At 42.0% G+C, this 16,469-nt stretch overlaps 1 protein-coding gene across 1 annotated transcript; it reads left to right on the plus strand.

The window, feature by feature from the left end:
- The first annotated feature begins 6,710 nt into the window (after positions 1–6,710).
- drc5 (dynein regulatory complex subunit 5) lies at positions 6,711–16,012 on the plus strand. Its single transcript, XM_014144006.3, has 6 exons — positions 6,711–6,878; positions 7,440–7,645; positions 7,746–8,314; positions 10,678–10,829; positions 11,158–11,455; positions 12,533–16,012. The coding sequence occupies exons 2-6, from the start codon at positions 7,465–7,467 to the stop codon at positions 12,701–12,703; spliced, it is 1,371 nt and encodes a 456-aa protein (XP_013999481.1). The 5' UTR covers positions 6,711–6,878; positions 7,440–7,464; the 3' UTR covers positions 12,704–16,012.
- Positions 16,013–16,469: the final 457 nt, after the last annotated feature.

Genomic DNA, 16,469 nt, shown 5'->3' on the forward strand with positions numbered 1-16,469 from the left:
GGGTGAGTCCATGCAATTTATGGGTGTAGATAAACACATTTTTACTTGTGAATTTATTTAGGCTTGCCATAAAAAGGTTGAATATTTAATGACTTGAGACATTTCAGCTTTTCCTTTTGAATTTAATTAGTAAACATTTCTCAAAACATAATTTCACTTTGACATTGAAGTATTTGTGTCACTGATCTACACACACCTCAATTTAATCCAGTTTAAATCCAGACTGTAATAACAAAACGGGAAAGTCGAGGGGTGTGAACACTTTCTCAAGGCACTGTAAATTCTGTTGGAAATAAAGATGGCGTCTACTACATTTTCCAATACCAAAGCTCTTCTCTGTATGAAACTGGCAGTACTAGGTGAGATATATGGGCCAATATCCTACTGTGTTGTATGATGCAGCAGAGGGGAACCCTGCACTGTTAAAGGTGCCACATGGTCAATTGGACATCTGCAGTGGCCGTGAAGCGTTTATGGTGATACGGCCTCTGCAGAAATCAAGGCATTCATACTTCTTGCGCTTTGCCAAGCAACGCAGAGCTGTTGTGAAGGAAGTGAGTTTGGTTGACGGTAGGTCCTGTATAAACACAATCATGTCAGTGCGGAGCTATACGGAGCCCCCTCCCCATTGTTGCAACATTTGTGGTATGGAGCTCAATTTGCCCTCTTTGTGCCTCCAGAGGCTCTGTGATTGTGTCAGACCATCCATATGGTGCCTCCACCACATTTTTGGATTAAGCATAAATTGGCTTTTAACTGGCAACGCAATGACATCAGCACTTCTGGAAATGTGTGGGCATTGCATTTTTTAACCTGTCAATAGAGAATGCAGTCAGTGTTATCTCTGCTCTTTTCAACCATAGATGTGTCCCCTGTCAAATCTACTGTAACGACCAACATAAATTGAGGTTATATGGTTTGTTAATTCATCTACTTTGATTAGTCTTATCGACATGCAGATTTTCCCCACTGTGTTACAGATCTTTTTGGGTTCTTCAGACACAAAGCAATGGGGAGAAGAGGTTGCACTAAAAGAGCAAAGCCTAACTAACATCACTAAGCCATGCAAGACTCATAGATGACACTGGATTTCCCCACACATTATTCTACTTCAGTTCCAGGCTAGAGCAGATGCAGTCTGGGATCCCCAACACTGATTCATTCCCCCCGACTAGGTTGATATCCCGAGTGCGTTTCATTGCCTGCTTCCGGAGACCCTCTCCTCCACTGCTCCGTGGAGAAGGCCCATGTCATGCCAGTCCATTAGAAGCCGAGAGCAAGGGAAGCGTGTGTCTGTCAGACTGCGTTACACCAGGGCGACAGTGATGGTCAGCCCCGGGGCCCTAGTCAGTGTCTTCTCTCCCCTCACTCCATCCCTCCACCTCCTCCAGGAGCCTCTACACTGATGTGCCATGAAAAGAGCAGTTACCCTCTCTCTCTTGCTCCCCCCTCGTCACGCTGAAGCGTTTGGGTCGCACCATGTGACCGGTCATGTCCATTAAGTTACTAAGTAGGATTACCCATCTTATTACATAATTAAGCAAATATCCTCCTAATACACCATATTATGTCATTAGGCCTTCAGTGTCATGATGAAGTAAAGCATTTCCCACTGCCTAACCCCTTCCCCCACTCCATATAATTTTGTCCTATATTTTAGAACCTAAATACTAATAGGAATGTGTATATGACGTGTCATTGATGCATACTGTCAAATGGTAAGCTTTAAGTTAAACATCCTATTCCTACTTTTCTATTAGCTTGGGGCTGTTGGGAGAATCAGCATAGTGCTACTGTGCCAAACTGACATGCCTCTGAACTCGCTGCAAACCCTTTGAAGAAACAAGCTCCACTCAATGAACCGTGGCTGGAGTAGAACAGAGTGTAGGGGGAATCAGGGAGAGGTAGCTACACAGACTCCAGATGAGGGTTACAGACAACATTAGGACCCATCAGCTTTTTGTCTTTTGTTGTTGTCCCAGCCCCGCCTCACCGGAGCCTCCCTAGTGCTGCAGCTGATGATAAGACCTACTAGCACTGGCTCCTGTCATAGACGGTCAACTCCAGGCCTTGGTGACCATTGTTATAGACTGAGGATGGCATAATTGGGGGATTTTGTAAGGCTGATCTAGCTGGGGTTTTTTGTGTGTCTAGACTGCAATTTATTATCTATTCTGCGGCGTCTGGGAGAATGTATAGTGTAACCTAAAAGTGATGTAACAAAAGTTCCCCTATTTAGGTTTTATTGTCCAACTCTTCAGATAGGCTTCATGGCTCTAAATCAATCGTCATTATTGGGTTGTGTGTTTTTGTTCTAACGTGTAATACTTTGTTCTTTATTTTACTCTTATATATATATCCTGATGACTAGTCACTTTACCCTTCCTTCATGTACATATCTACCTCAAATACCTCTGCACATTGACCTTACATTTACATTTTAGTCGATGCTCTTATCCAGAGCGACTTACAGTAGTGAATGCATACATTTTCATACATTTCTTTTTTTTTTTGTACTGGCCCCCCGTGGGAATCGAACCCACAACCCTGGCGTTGCACACACCATGCTGGCGTTGCAAACACCATGCTCTACCAACTGAGCCACAGGGAGCCTTGCTAAGGCATCTTGTCTTGGTAGTCCCTGTATATCATTCCATTCTTGTGTATGATATTTTATTCCTCTTGTGTTACTATTTAATGTGTATTATTATTTGTAAAATCTACTCTGCAGCATCATTGGGAAGGACTCGTAAGCAAGAATTACACGGTTAAGTCTACACCAGTTGTATTCAGCGCATGTGACAAATAAAATTTGATTTGATTTAAGATATGTTTTAGTGTGTGATTCTTTCATTCAACACATGATAAAGCCTCTCTCTTGCAGCAAGACATTAATGTGTTGAAGTACCAGCACGGTTTTAGACTAGAGAATCTGCTTGTTTAGATGCTTTGGGATGGATGATGGATCCTCTCCAAATGCATCTTATCCAAAATCCTCGTTCCATCTGCCAGCTTGCTCACAAATGGTCCACACAGCAGGATCATGGCACACAGCTACACTGCATCCACAGTTCTGTGTGTTGAGTGTGTACAGTATGTGTTGCGTAGCATGCAGGGTAAGCAATTGTGTCCACTCCACTCTGCACCAAGCACAGCTCACTGCCCAAGCCCTGTCCTTTTCTTCTTCACCTTTTTGCCTTGCTAAGGCAGCCTCTGAGTAAGATTGATAATACTTATAACATTCATACATTGTAGTTTGGTGTGATGTAATCAAATTATTGTTTAATAAGAGCAGTAGGTCTATATGATTGGATAGTAGTAATTTACTCAAACGAGTGCTTTGAGGGTCATTTATATAATGTTGTATTACAGACAGAAACAAAGATGGCAGACAGTAATTGTAATTACACGTGTATAGTCTTTTGTTGTGAGACGTGGCGTGACATGACTGTGCAGGTTCCCTGCAGGGATGTCTTTGAGCTGCCAGCCAAGCTTCAGCTGAACATAAATCAGGGAAAAGGTTTTTCGCTGATGAGAATCAGCTCTACTGGCTGAAATTGTCTTGTTCATAGTGCTTTTAGGCTTTAATCCTCACCTCACCTTTAATCCTCACCTCACCTTTAATCCTCACCCAGTTAAACTAACGAGGGCAATGGAATATCCTTGTTGCATAATTGAACATTTGGGTATTCATCAACAACCAATTTTGAGAGATTGGGACTATAAGGTTCTATCTGCAAAAAGATCATTCTGAGATAATTGGCAATAACGTTCCGAACCCTCATTGGTTTGAATGGTGTCAGCAACTTAAAAACACACTGGATAAAGAAATTAGCCCTAATTGAGGTCAGTATCATTGACATCAGGTTAGGTCAGTTAGGTCCTTATTAAAAGTGGTTAGATTAAATCTACTATGCAGCATAAAAAGATGTGTTGTTTTTGAGGAGTCACCCTTTACGTTGTTTAATTACGTTGTTTGAGGAGTCGTCCTTTACGTTGTTTAATTCTGTTGTTTGAGGAGTCACTCTTTACGTTGTTTAATTCCGTTGTTTCAGGAGTCGCCCTTTACGTTGTTTCATAGGCTTACCTTACCTGGTAAGTGAAACTGCAATTTGAAATAATTCAGTATGCTACAATATAATTAATTTCAATCTTGGCATATTAAACAATGCTTCTATAACACTTCTTTATTCTTTGTCCTTAGATGTGGAATATTGCTGCATTGGTGTTAGTGGTGGCAGGGTCTGCTCTGATCAGTCAACCTGCTGTATGACCAATGGAAGATACGCCTGCTGTCCCTTCCCTGAATGAGTACTAAACAAATTTGACACCACTAGTGTAAATGTAGTTCTTCAATGGCGAAACCAACTTTTCGGTCAAAACGAAGACCCTCATCAGAGCTCACTGAGAGGTATCAGAGATTCATTACATATGCACTACAAGGTATTCACAGACCACCTCATAACTTTTATTTTCACTATGTTTGTTTTCCTAGACAGTGTGTTTGTAAGTAGTGTTACTCTAACATAACCCACTGTTGCCTGTCCGGATACATCTGCAACACCACAGAACAGATGTGTGCGAAATATGACCAACCATAGAGCAGTGTGCCCATGCTGAACAAGGTGGCTGCAGAGGAACCACACTCTCCTGTCTCTCCCCTACTTGAGTGTGATATCATCCCAGAGCAATGCTGCAGCAATTCTGCAGCAGTGGAGAGCTCTGTCTCTATGGTGCACTGTGATGGCTCAAATATCTGCCCTGCTGCCGTCACCCCGAGGGCGGGTGGAGCTGCTGTCCATTTTCCCCTGTGAGTAGTCTTTCTGCTTGTATGTTGGCTTCATGGTCAGGGGTCTCAAGCTAATTTTGCCTTCGTGCCACATTTGATCTTCTTCCCCAAAGTCCAGAGGACAGCATTTGGCCCACAGGGCCCAGATTCACAAAACCTTCTTAAGAAGAAATGTATTCTTAATTGAATTTTTTGGGGGGAGGACATGGCTACTTAGCATTCAGTCGCATGTTGTTTGTTCGTTGGCATTTATGTTATTAAAGGTGGTAGCACATTGAAAAGAACCTACGGATAAAAGTATTTTATATCTTAGATATAACCAAGGTCATTACATAGTTTTTGCGTGAGACGGTTTTGCGTGTTTTGTGAATCTGGGCCCGCAGGCCGGTAATTTGAGACCCCTGGTCTACTGTAACTTTACATCTTGGATAACAGGATAAATATATATTGTAAAAATATATTGTCGTTATTCAGTTTTGTTATTAGACTACTATGTAATTAATGCTTGTTACGTTCTACTTACATTAGTAACTACACAGTAAAGTTTGTCATATTTCTATAAACAGCATTGTTAAACATTTCTACTCAAAATGTGTAGCGTCAAAACATGAACTTGTATATTGCTGTTTCCTAGAGCGTGTGCTGTCTGGATGGTGTCCACTGCTGTCCTTATGGTTATAAGGGTGACCGCATACACACTAAGTGTCTGAAGACCGACGGCCTGAGGTACCCCTTTATTCCGAGGCAGGCCCACTTCCTTCCTATGATCAAAGTCACCAAGATATCCAAGCCGGATAACAAGGTCAACGACCAGGTGCCACAATATGTGCCAGACGTAACCAATATAGTGTGTGAGCAGCTAGCACTGTTCACTTTCTATCAATACATTACATTTTGTCCACTGTTTATCATCAGTCATGACATTACATTCTGAGACAAAGGCACGCTGGATGTCAGCTTTCTACCATTAATTGAATTGAGACATTGTTCTGCTCACTGGTATTGTGTTGCTTTGGTGTGACTACCCTGAGAGTAAGATATTGAAGTTTGGGTTTTCTCTTCTTTTAGCAGGTCCCATGGACACCACCTGCCGTTGACAGCACCCAACATGGCTGGGTCATTCACCGCCACAGGAAATCAACTGACCTCTGGCTACAATAACATGTTGTGGCAAGGGAAACACTGGCAAATACTGTTGTCTACAGCCACCTAAGCCAAACTAACAAGATTTTCTTTTGAATTCCATTTTGCCTAACTCCTGAGATTGGGATTGTACACTTTTTGTGAATGCATTATATGTACACGAATGGGGAATCATGACACCCACTCATTGTTGATTTCATAAAACAGACAGGTCAATAAAATAAATGATAATTATTGTATCTATCTACTGGCTACCTTCATTAAGGATGTCGGTTGGGGTAGTAGGGTGTTATCAACATCTTGTACTGGTTTTTCTAACCCTGCTAACTAGCCAGTACTTCTACCGCTAATTTAAAATGTTTTATGCAAATATAAATGATGCACATGGAAGCAAACTCTTTTTGGCTGCTGACATCAAAACTGAAGCAGACTCCTGGGGGACCATAGAGACAGGAGGGAGGGAATGGCCTGGACATCTGCTGTTGGCTACTGCATACATGTTGGTCACCCCTAAGAATTGTGATTTGTTTGACTTTATGTTGAAGTAAAACAATTATGCATAATTCTGGTTTTGGAAATAATAAAATAATAGTTAAACATTCATGCACTCAGTATATGGATGTATTACGCGCATTGCAACCAAATGCCCAGATTGTGCCTGCTTGACTGTCCTGATGCAACAAAGTAATAATTATGGCTAAACTCTGCCTACTTCTACAATTTATATTCTTAAAATTCAATGTGAAACCTAACCCTAACGACACTGCTAAACGTATGACTACCACTAGACATAAATGTTTTTTCATACAGTTTTACGATATAGCCAATTTTGCCTTTGTGGCTGTGGATTCTAGTGGAAACCGCTTCCCACCGTGGGCGTTTCCCCCGCGAGCAAATGTGCTTGTTTGTAACCACGGCAACGTCGGTCGACCCAAGGCAAAACAAGGTAAGCTAGCTAGCTAACATGTGCACTCGTTATCAGATAAATCGAGAATTTGCAGCATTTAGGTAGCTATGCATTGCTGTGGTTAGCTAAAGTTAGCTATCCTGCTATGTCAAGTAACTTAGCTAGCTAAAGTTAGCTAGCTGATAAATTACTAATTTAGTTAGGCTAACGTTAGCTCTCATGTTTGGAAGGGCTGATAATGCCAGCATTAGTTCAAGGTAACTACATTTACATTTCAGTCATTTCGCAGACGCTCTTATCCAGAGCGACTTACAGTAGTGAATACAGTTCATACATTTTTTTGTTGTTGTTTTGTTCTGGCCCCCCGTGGGAATCGAACCCACAACCTTGGCGTTGCACACACCATGCTCTACCAACTGAGCCACAGGGAAGGCTAGATAGATAGGGCCTAACAAGTTACAGAATCCCTGCTCAAAAGTGTTTGTGATATATTTAAATTAATGTGGCAGTAATACTATATTTGACTATGGTTTATTTGCAAACTCTAACATTGCATTTTGAGAATTCTCTCTGGTTAAACTCTGTTCTTATATTGAACAGGTAATTCCCCCCAAAATTCCCAAGCATGACTGCAACAATGTCCAAGTCTCCTGGGGCTCGCATGTATCCCCCAGTAGCAAAACTCAACTTGGCTGCAGACCCCAGGAAGATGCGCAGGATCATTGCAGAAGATCCAGAGTGGTCCCTCACTGTAGTGCCCCTTTTATCCAACCTCTGCCTGCAACACATAGTGAGAAACTTTGAGGGTATGTTTTATTATATATGTTCTACGTTATTTATTCAGTCAATTAATCAAGTCAGTTGTTTATTTGATCACATAATTCAACCTCTATTTCTTGGTCACAGAAAAGCCCATCCTCGAAGAACTTCTTCCCAGGCACAAAGACTTTGTCCTGGAGAGGCTCTCTCCGTCCCTGCCCCTGCAGGTGACTGCCAACCTGATCAGCGACGACGGCTACTGGAAGCGCTGCTGCAAACAGCGCTGGAGCCTGTGTGACGTCTCCTCATACGGCCACAGCTGGAAGCGCATGTTCTTTGAGAGGCACCTGGAGAACATCATCGAACTCTACATTCCTAATGTCACTGACCCCAAGACGGTGCTGGGCATGGTGCCTCTGTGCCGGAACTACGTGAAGAGGCTGGACATCTCACAGCTGATGCCGCCAATCAAGGAGCCCCAGAAGTCGGAGGACGACGACAACTCGGACTCGGCCAGCGACATGGGCATGGATGGGCCATCCATGGACCACTTTGACTTTGGCATCCTGCTGGACAAGCTGAGCCATCTGGAGGAGTTTCACGTGGTCTACCGGGTCAAGGGATGCGGCATGAACTTTGAGTGGAACCTCTTTGAGTTCACTTTCCGCGACTGCGAGTCGCTGGCCAAGGCCTTGAAGTCCTGTAAGACCTTGAGGGTGAGTATCGATCGACTCCCTCTCAGTGTTCACTGGCATGGTGCCCTTTGGCTTCGTTGCTCTGCTTTCCTATACAGGATGGAGTCAGGTTGTCTGGGGCATTTCTGTTCTGCTCTGTGTCATACACTTCCTCAGTAAGCATCAGTAACAAAGATTCTGTTTCAAATGAGGTGAAACAAACTGCAGTATCACAGATGTATTATAATTCTCTACTTACATCAAAGGAAGTACAATGCCTGAGGCTGAAACCCTAAACACCTGTCCTTGTATGGCACAACTGTTATTATGCTACAACACAGGGATTCATTGCTTCTTAGCTACATGGCATAACATAAAAAGCATGAGCTGGCGCACACCCAGAGAAAATGATTTAGTGTAGAGGTGCTGACTAACGGAAAATAAACTAAGCTATAAAAACAAAGAGAGTCGCACAATCCATATATATATCCTCCTAGTAATTTATTGGGTAAAAAAACACCAACGTTTCGGCATCACTGTGCCTTATTCAGGGTAATGTCATGAATGATTGAACCAGCTTATGTAGACAAACTGTTAAATTAGTGCAACCAGTGACAATAGTGAGGGATGTGTCGTAATTGCTAGGTTGATCAGAATGAATTGAGCGAAACTGTTAAAAGATAATAGCCCACAGCATCACTTTTTGTTCTATCAGAGGAAAGAATGACGTTTGATTAAAGCTTGCTGTTTTATACACTGCGTGCACAATTATTAGGCAAGTGAGTATTCTGATCTTATCATTGTTTCTATTCACATTTTCGAACTCCAAACCATATAAACTTGGACGCTTATTGGATTTAATCATTTTCAGGTGATATGTATTTGTGTAATGAGGGAGGGTGTGGCGAAAGTGAATAACACCTTATATCAAGGTGTGCATAATTATTAGGCAGCCTCATTACCTCAGGTAAAATGGGCCAAAAAATAGATTTAACTGACACTGAAAAGCCCAAAATGTAAAATGCCTTTCAGACAGATGCGACACTCTTTAAATAGCTAAACTATTTAGGCGTGACCATCGGACAATCAAACGTTTTGTTGCGAATAGTCAACTGGGGCGCAAAAAACGCATGGGGAAGAAAAGGTGCAAATTAACTGCAAAAGACTTGAGAAGAATTAAACGTCAAACTAACAGGAACCCATTATCCTCCAGTGCCACCGTATTCCAGAACTGCAACCTACCTGGAGTGTTCAAAAGTACAAGGTGTCAAGTGCTCAGAGACATGGCCAAGGTCAAGAAGACTGAAACAAGACCACCACTGAATAAGATTCACAAGTTGAAGCGTCAAGATTGGGCAAAGAAATACCTGAAGACAGATTTTTCAAAGGTTTTATGGACAGATGAAATGAAAGTGACTCTTGATGGACCAAATGGATGGGCCCGTGGCTGGATCAGTAATGGACACAGGGCACCACTTTGAGTCAGGTGCCAGCAAGGTGAAGGAGGGTATGGGCTGCTATCATTGAGGATGAGGTAGTTGGACCTTTTCTGGTTGAAGATGGACTGAAACTCAACTCCCAAACCTACTGCCAGTTTCTGGAAGATTCTTTCGTCAAACAGTGGTACAGGAAGAAGTCCTCAGCATTCTAGAAGGCCATGATCTTTATGCAGGACAATGCTCCATCACATGCATCCAAGTACTCCACTGCTTGGCTAGCCAGCAAGGGCCTCAAAGACGCCTGAATAATGACCTGGCCCCCTTCCTCACATGACTTAAATCCTATTGAGAACTTGTGGGCCCTTCTCAAACGTGAGATTTACAGTAAGGGAAGACAATACACCTCTTTGAACAGCATTTGGGAGGCTGTGGTTGCTGCTTCAGCGAAAGTTGATCGTGAACAGATCAAGAAACTGACAGACTCCATGGATGGAAGGCTCATGGCAGTTCTTGAAAATAAGGGTGGCTATTTTGGTCACTGAATATTTTTGAAAGGCCAAAAATGTTATATAATTGTCATTTTGTGTTACTTATCTGTTACAAAATTGAGAATCAACAAGTGAGTTGAGAGAAATTATTTTTGTAATTTAGTTGCCTAATAATTCTGCACACTAATAGTTGCCTAATAATTGTGCACACTTATATATTTCCCTGAGAAAGACAAAACTCACTTTTCCTTGGTTAAACATTCAGGTTTGAGGTTCAATAACATTTTGGATTGACTGAGAGCATTGTGTTTGTTCAACAGTAAATTAATCCCGAGGAATATAATTTGCCTAACAATTGTGCACGCAGTGTATATTATAACATTTATGTATAAAGAATGACGTTTGATTCCAGCTTGCTGTTTTATATATATTTTTTAACACGTAGATCTACCCGCCCCATACTATGCTATCGTCGCAGGTGCTGAGGATCCACCAAAGCAAAGTGGATGACGAGAAGTGTCGTCAGCTTGTGAATAACCTCCTGGACCACCCGTCCCTCAGGGAGCTCAACCTCTCCCACAACCTCATCGGGGACCGGGGCGCCCGGGCCATCGGCAAGCTGCTCAACAGGTGGGATTTTGTCAGGTTGCCTACCTCACCTGCTTGTGTTCCCTTTAAGTGATAATGCCAGAGAAGCCGGTGTTTGGAGGATATAATGGCACGGGTGTTGTTAGGCCCAAGATGAAGTCGAGGTCCGGCAAACAATGCCAATATATTCTCCAAACACCGGCTTCGAGGGCATTATCACTTTTATACAACGGGTTTCCAACATATTCAAATAATGATTTACATATTTTAATTAAAAACTTTATTTTGATACATTTGTTATACTATTTCATCCTTCCCTTTTATCACATTTTCTTCTGTAATTATTGAAAATGTAAATTAAACTAACCAGGAGTAAGCTGGAGAGCCTCACTGTCTACGACAACAACATTCGGGGGCCGGGGGCCCAGGCTATAGCCTACGCCCTGACCAAGAACTCCAGCCTGCTGTCCCTCAACCTGCGTCTGAACCGGCTGGGAGACGAGGGGGGCCAGGCCATCGCCCAGGCCCTGCTGAAGAACCGCACCCTGAAATGGCTGCACCTGGGAGGCAACGAAATGACAGAGCCCACAGCCACGGTCCTGTCCCAAGTCCTGGTCCAGAATAATACGCTGAGGAGCATCAACCTGTCCTGTAACAGGCTGGGTATGGTGAGTGCTGGCACTTACCTCAGACACAAACTACATCGTATGATCTGTCTGCTGTATGTATAATACTGTACTGTTTTAAAGGTTGTTTTATTTTAGATCATTCAACTTTAGATTCAGTGAAACATATTACTGATTCAACATTTAACTAATGTCACTAATTTAACAGTAAGTCAAGTTGTAATATGGTAGGCATAACAAAGCATCCACTTTATATTTGCTGCAAACACCTTTCAGGTGGTACTACAGTTCAACAACTACAAATAACGGATCAAACATGCAACAAAGAGAGGGCGTTTCATACAGACTTGGTTCCAATGGGAAAGTAAACAGGCAAATGTTAGCTCTACAATCCAAGCTGTTTGCATCTTCAATTATTCATATGCATGCCAGAAATACACAATAATGGAAAGCTAAGTAGGAGTTGTTTTCCAATGGGATGTATTGTTCCCTCTCTCTCGTGCAGTTTCCCCTTTCAGATGTCAGTTTTATCCCAGGAAGTGGAACTGGAATGCACAGGGTGAAAAATCACCCGCATAGCAAAACTGTCACGTGCATCAAAATGTCTGTCTGACCTTGGTATAGTGTACGCTGAAATAGAAAAACGCTTGTCTCAGACATGACAATAAAACACTGTTGACAGTACAATAGGCCATTGGTGAGACCTTGTATGACACCGTAGCCCACAGTAAATTCAGCCAGTGGTTTCAAGGACTGAAACCATCCTTCATGTCCTATTACATACCATGTAGCCTTGACCCCAGCTGTTCCAAGATTCTCCAGAGTGAGATTACGGTGTGATGTCAGGCAGTGTGAGAATCCTAACTCCCACTTAATAATGCACTGATGTCAGTGGGAGACTAAGTGAAAATCTGACTTAAATAAACTAGATTTTAGTGTTAGTCCACTGTTAATACAATCCTAAAAAAGTGTCCATGTCAGCTTTTCAAAATGGCGCACTTTCAGTACTGAGCAAAAACTGTGGTGATGATGATGCGTTTGGCATCATACAACGTCTGTGGTGTATTAACCTACTGCCGTGTGCATTGTGTTTTGTTTGTGTTGTCTGTGTTCATTCAGGATGGTGGTAAAGTGTTGGAGGAGGGCATGTGTCACAACAGCAGCATGGTGGAGTGTGATATCCGCCTGACAGAGGTGGGCCAGGAGAGTGACTACTGCATCAGCCAGGTGGTACGCAACAATCAGAACCAAGCACACAGGAAACACAACACAGAAGAGAACCTAGCCTAAACCTCAGAGCATTATTAAATACAAAGAAGAAGAATCATCACTGAATTATCACAGTGAATTATTGTAATGTTTGTTTATGTGTCAATTAATCCCATAAGGGATGGGTTGCCAGCTGGCGATTTGACATGAAAATACATTTTGATTCATTAATATAAACATACAGGCCATTTATGCTCACCAAAGTGCCACTTTGTCATATATTGTAGACAGGATGCCTACTATTTGTTTCATATCTGCGAAGTTGTTAAATGTAGCGATGTCTGTAATGTGTTACCACTGAAATCAGAAGTTAGCTAAATAGGCTACACCACTGTACCTTTGGCCCATGGAAAATAACCCCAGTTTATTAGGATGTAATAAATTGGCTTGGTCCGAAGGTCAGGGATGAATACTGACATAGGTGTTATTCTGGGATGACTTCAGGTTGTTGAGGTCCACCACTGAGCTATGGGGCACCTTCACTGTATGTAGGCTACTCATTGTTTGTATTCACCGTTTAGTAAATGTACAAAGTAGAATTATATATTTAAGCAATAAGGCCCGAGGGGGTGTGATATATGGCCAATATACCACGGCTAAAGGCTGTTCTTGAGTACGACGCAACGCGCAGTGCCGGGATACAGCCCTTAGCTGTAGTATATTGGTCATATACCACAAACCCCCAAGGTGCCTTATTGCTATTATAAACAAGTTACCAACATAATTAGAGCAGTAAAAATAAATGTTTTGTCATACCCGTGGTATACGGTCTGATATACCACGGCTGTCAGCCAATTAGCATTCAGGGCTCGAACCACCCAGTTTATAATAGCATATAAATTAGTTTGGAAAGTTGGATATACTGGTAAATATAGGCTTTATATTATTCTACCACATGGGTTTCAGTGTGTACATGTTATATGTCGTATGTAAAAATACATTTTATGTTTCAACAATTTCACAAGCTGTTTTTGATGTACAGATTTGGTTTGCGGTCATTGTAACTGTATTATGCAACATCAAGGCAACATTGTGATAGTGTCAATATACAGTTGAAGTCAGAAGTTTACATACACTTATGTTGGAGTCATTAAAACTCGTTTTTCAACCACTCCACAAATTTCTTGTTAACAAATTATAGTTTTGGCAAGTCGGTTTGGACATCTACTTTGTGCGTGACACAAGTAATTTTTCCAACAATTGTTTACAGACAGATTATTTCACTTATAATTCACTGTATCACAATTCCAGTGGGTCAGAAGTTTACATACACTAAGTTAACTGTGCATTTAAACAGCTTGGAAAATTCCAGAAAAGGATGTCATGGCTTTAGAAGCTTCTGATAGGCTGATTGACATCATTTGAGTCAATTGGAGGTGTACCTGTGGATGTGTTTCAAGGCCTTCCTTCAAACTCAGTGCCTCTTTGCTTGACATCATGGGAAAATCAAAAGAAATCAGCCAAGACCTCAGAAAAGAATTGTAGACCTCCACAAGTCTGGTTCATCCTTGGGAGCAATTTCCAAATGCCTGAAGGTACCACGTTCATCTGTACAAACAATAGTACGAAAGTATAAACACCATGGGACCACGCAGCCGTCGTACCGCTCAGGAAGGAGACGCGTTCTGTCTCCTAGAGATGAACGTACCTTGGTGCGAAAAGTGCTAATCAATCCCAGAACAACAGCAAAGGACCTTGTGACGATGCTGGAGGAAACGGGTACAAAAGTATCTATATCCACAGTAAAACAAGCCACTGCTCCAAAACCACCATAAAAAAGCCAGACTACGGTTTGCAACTGCACACGGGGACAAAGATCGTACTTTTTGGAGAAATGTCCTCTGGTCTGATGAAACAAAAATAGAACTGTTTGGCCATAATGACCGTCGTTCTGTTTGGAGGAAAAAGGGGGTGGCTTGCAAGCCGAAGAACACCATCCCAACCGTGAAGCACGGGGGTGGCAGCATCATGTTGTGGGGGTGCTTTGCTGCAGGAGGGACTGGTGCACTTTACAAAATAGATGGCATCATGAGGAAGGAAAATTATGTGGATATATTGAAGCAACATCTCAAGACATCAGTCAGGAAGTTAAAGCTTGGTCGCAAATGGGTCTTCCAAATGGACAATGGCCCCAAGCATACTTCCAAAGTTGTGGCAAAATGGCTTAAGGACAACAAAGTCAAGGTATTGGTATGGCCATCACAAATCCCTGACCTCAATCCTATGGAAAATTTGTGGGCAGAACTGAAAAAGCATGTGTGAGCAAGTAGGCCTACAAACCTGACACAGTTACACCAGCTCTGTCAGGAGGAATGGGCCAAAATTCACCCAACTTATTGTGGGAAGCTACCCGAAACGTTTGACCCAAGTTAAACAATTTAAAGGCAATGCTGCCAAGTACTAATTGAGTGTATGTAAACTTCTGACCCACTGGGAAAGTGGTGATCCTAACTGACCTAAGACAGGGAATTGTTACTAGGATTAAATGCCAGGAATTGTGAAAAACAAAGTTTAAATGTATTTGGCTAAGGTGTATGTAAACTTCCGACTTCAACTGTACATACAGACTTGCAGTTTTCCTCTATATTTATTATTTAGTAGTCACACACTCAACCTGTGATCCACCTTACCTAGGCAGTACAAAACATGTTTCCTGACTGTAGATCTTGCTGCAAGGACCAGCAATCTATGACATTGAGAGAGTAAGAGAAATGCAGGCAGAGCAATGTTCTCAGTATGATCAGAATAAACTTAACAATAGGTGTGTCTCAAATGGCACCCTATTCCCTAGAGAGTGTACTACTTTCGACCAAGGCCCAGAACACATAGATCTGCAAACCCAGAGGGATATGTTTGAAAGTAGAGCACTACATAGGAAATAGGGTGCCATTTGGGACGCAAACCAATGTAACTAGTCTGAATGACAGTCTAAGATAGTGGAATATTGATCGAATAAGTCAGCGGTTGGCTTCCTTATGTAAAAGGTTGTCTGCACTCAAATCTGTGGCTTTGACCTCCATACAAAAATGTGTAATCTCTTCCAGCCTTTCCCCTATCAAGAAAGAGTGTTAAAACGTACTAATAACATCGAAAGGAAATAATCAACAGTGCTCTGCCATTGCAAAGTAAGTGTATAGCTCATACAGCATCAGATTGGAGGGTCTGCAATTGAAATTGTACTGTATTTTACAAGATTAATTTTCCTTGTACAACACCATTTTATATAGAAATGTGTCGATTGTTGATCTGAAAACCCGAAACACTTCCCTGTTGTCGAGTACATTTGAGGATTAGCAGTGTTTGTGAATAAAACACCACATTTTATGCATTTATTGGTGACACAATCGACTAAGCACAAGAAACACGACGACAGTCCTAACCTACAATCTCTGTATTACTTACAGTACAAAATCGTTCTCCTGCAATCCTGTTTTGAGCCACAAAATTATACACAACATTATAAAAAGAGGAGCCCCAAAAGCATTCTGGGTGTGAGAGTACATACAGTATTATAAGGTATTACTCCACTTTGTACACACGATAAAGGGTTCCATCTAGGGTTGCAAAATTCCACTTACTTTCTCAGAATTCCCAGGTATTTCAGAAATCCTGGTTGGAAGATTCAGGATTTCCTGGTTATACCCTCCTGTTTCTGGGAATCTACCAACCGGGATTTTGTGGAAAGTTACCGGAATTTTGCAAGCCTAGTTCTATGTTACATTATGATAAAGGGTTCGAAGTTAACAGTCTGTGGTAGGAAAAGATTTTCAGTTTTCTGAATTGTCAC

This window comes from Salmo salar, chromosome 15, assembly GCF_965601325.2.
Source record: "Salmo salar chromosome 15, fSalSal1, whole genome shotgun sequence".
In the NCBI taxonomy this organism is placed as follows: domain Eukaryota; kingdom Metazoa; phylum Chordata; class Actinopteri; order Salmoniformes; family Salmonidae; genus Salmo; species Salmo salar.

Coding starts and splice junctions, on each gene's coding strand:
- drc5 (XM_014144006.3), top strand. CDS start 7,465: ATGACTGCAACAATGTCCAAGTCTCCTGGGGCTCGCATGTATCCCCCA. Junction 7,646..7,745: donor CATAGTGAGAAACTTTGAGG/GTATGTTTTATT, acceptor TCTTGGTCACAG/AAAAGCCCATCCTCGAAGAA. Junction 8,315..10,677: donor AGTCCTGTAAGACCTTGAGG/GTGAGTATCGAT, acceptor CTATCGTCGCAG/GTGCTGAGGATCCACCAAAG.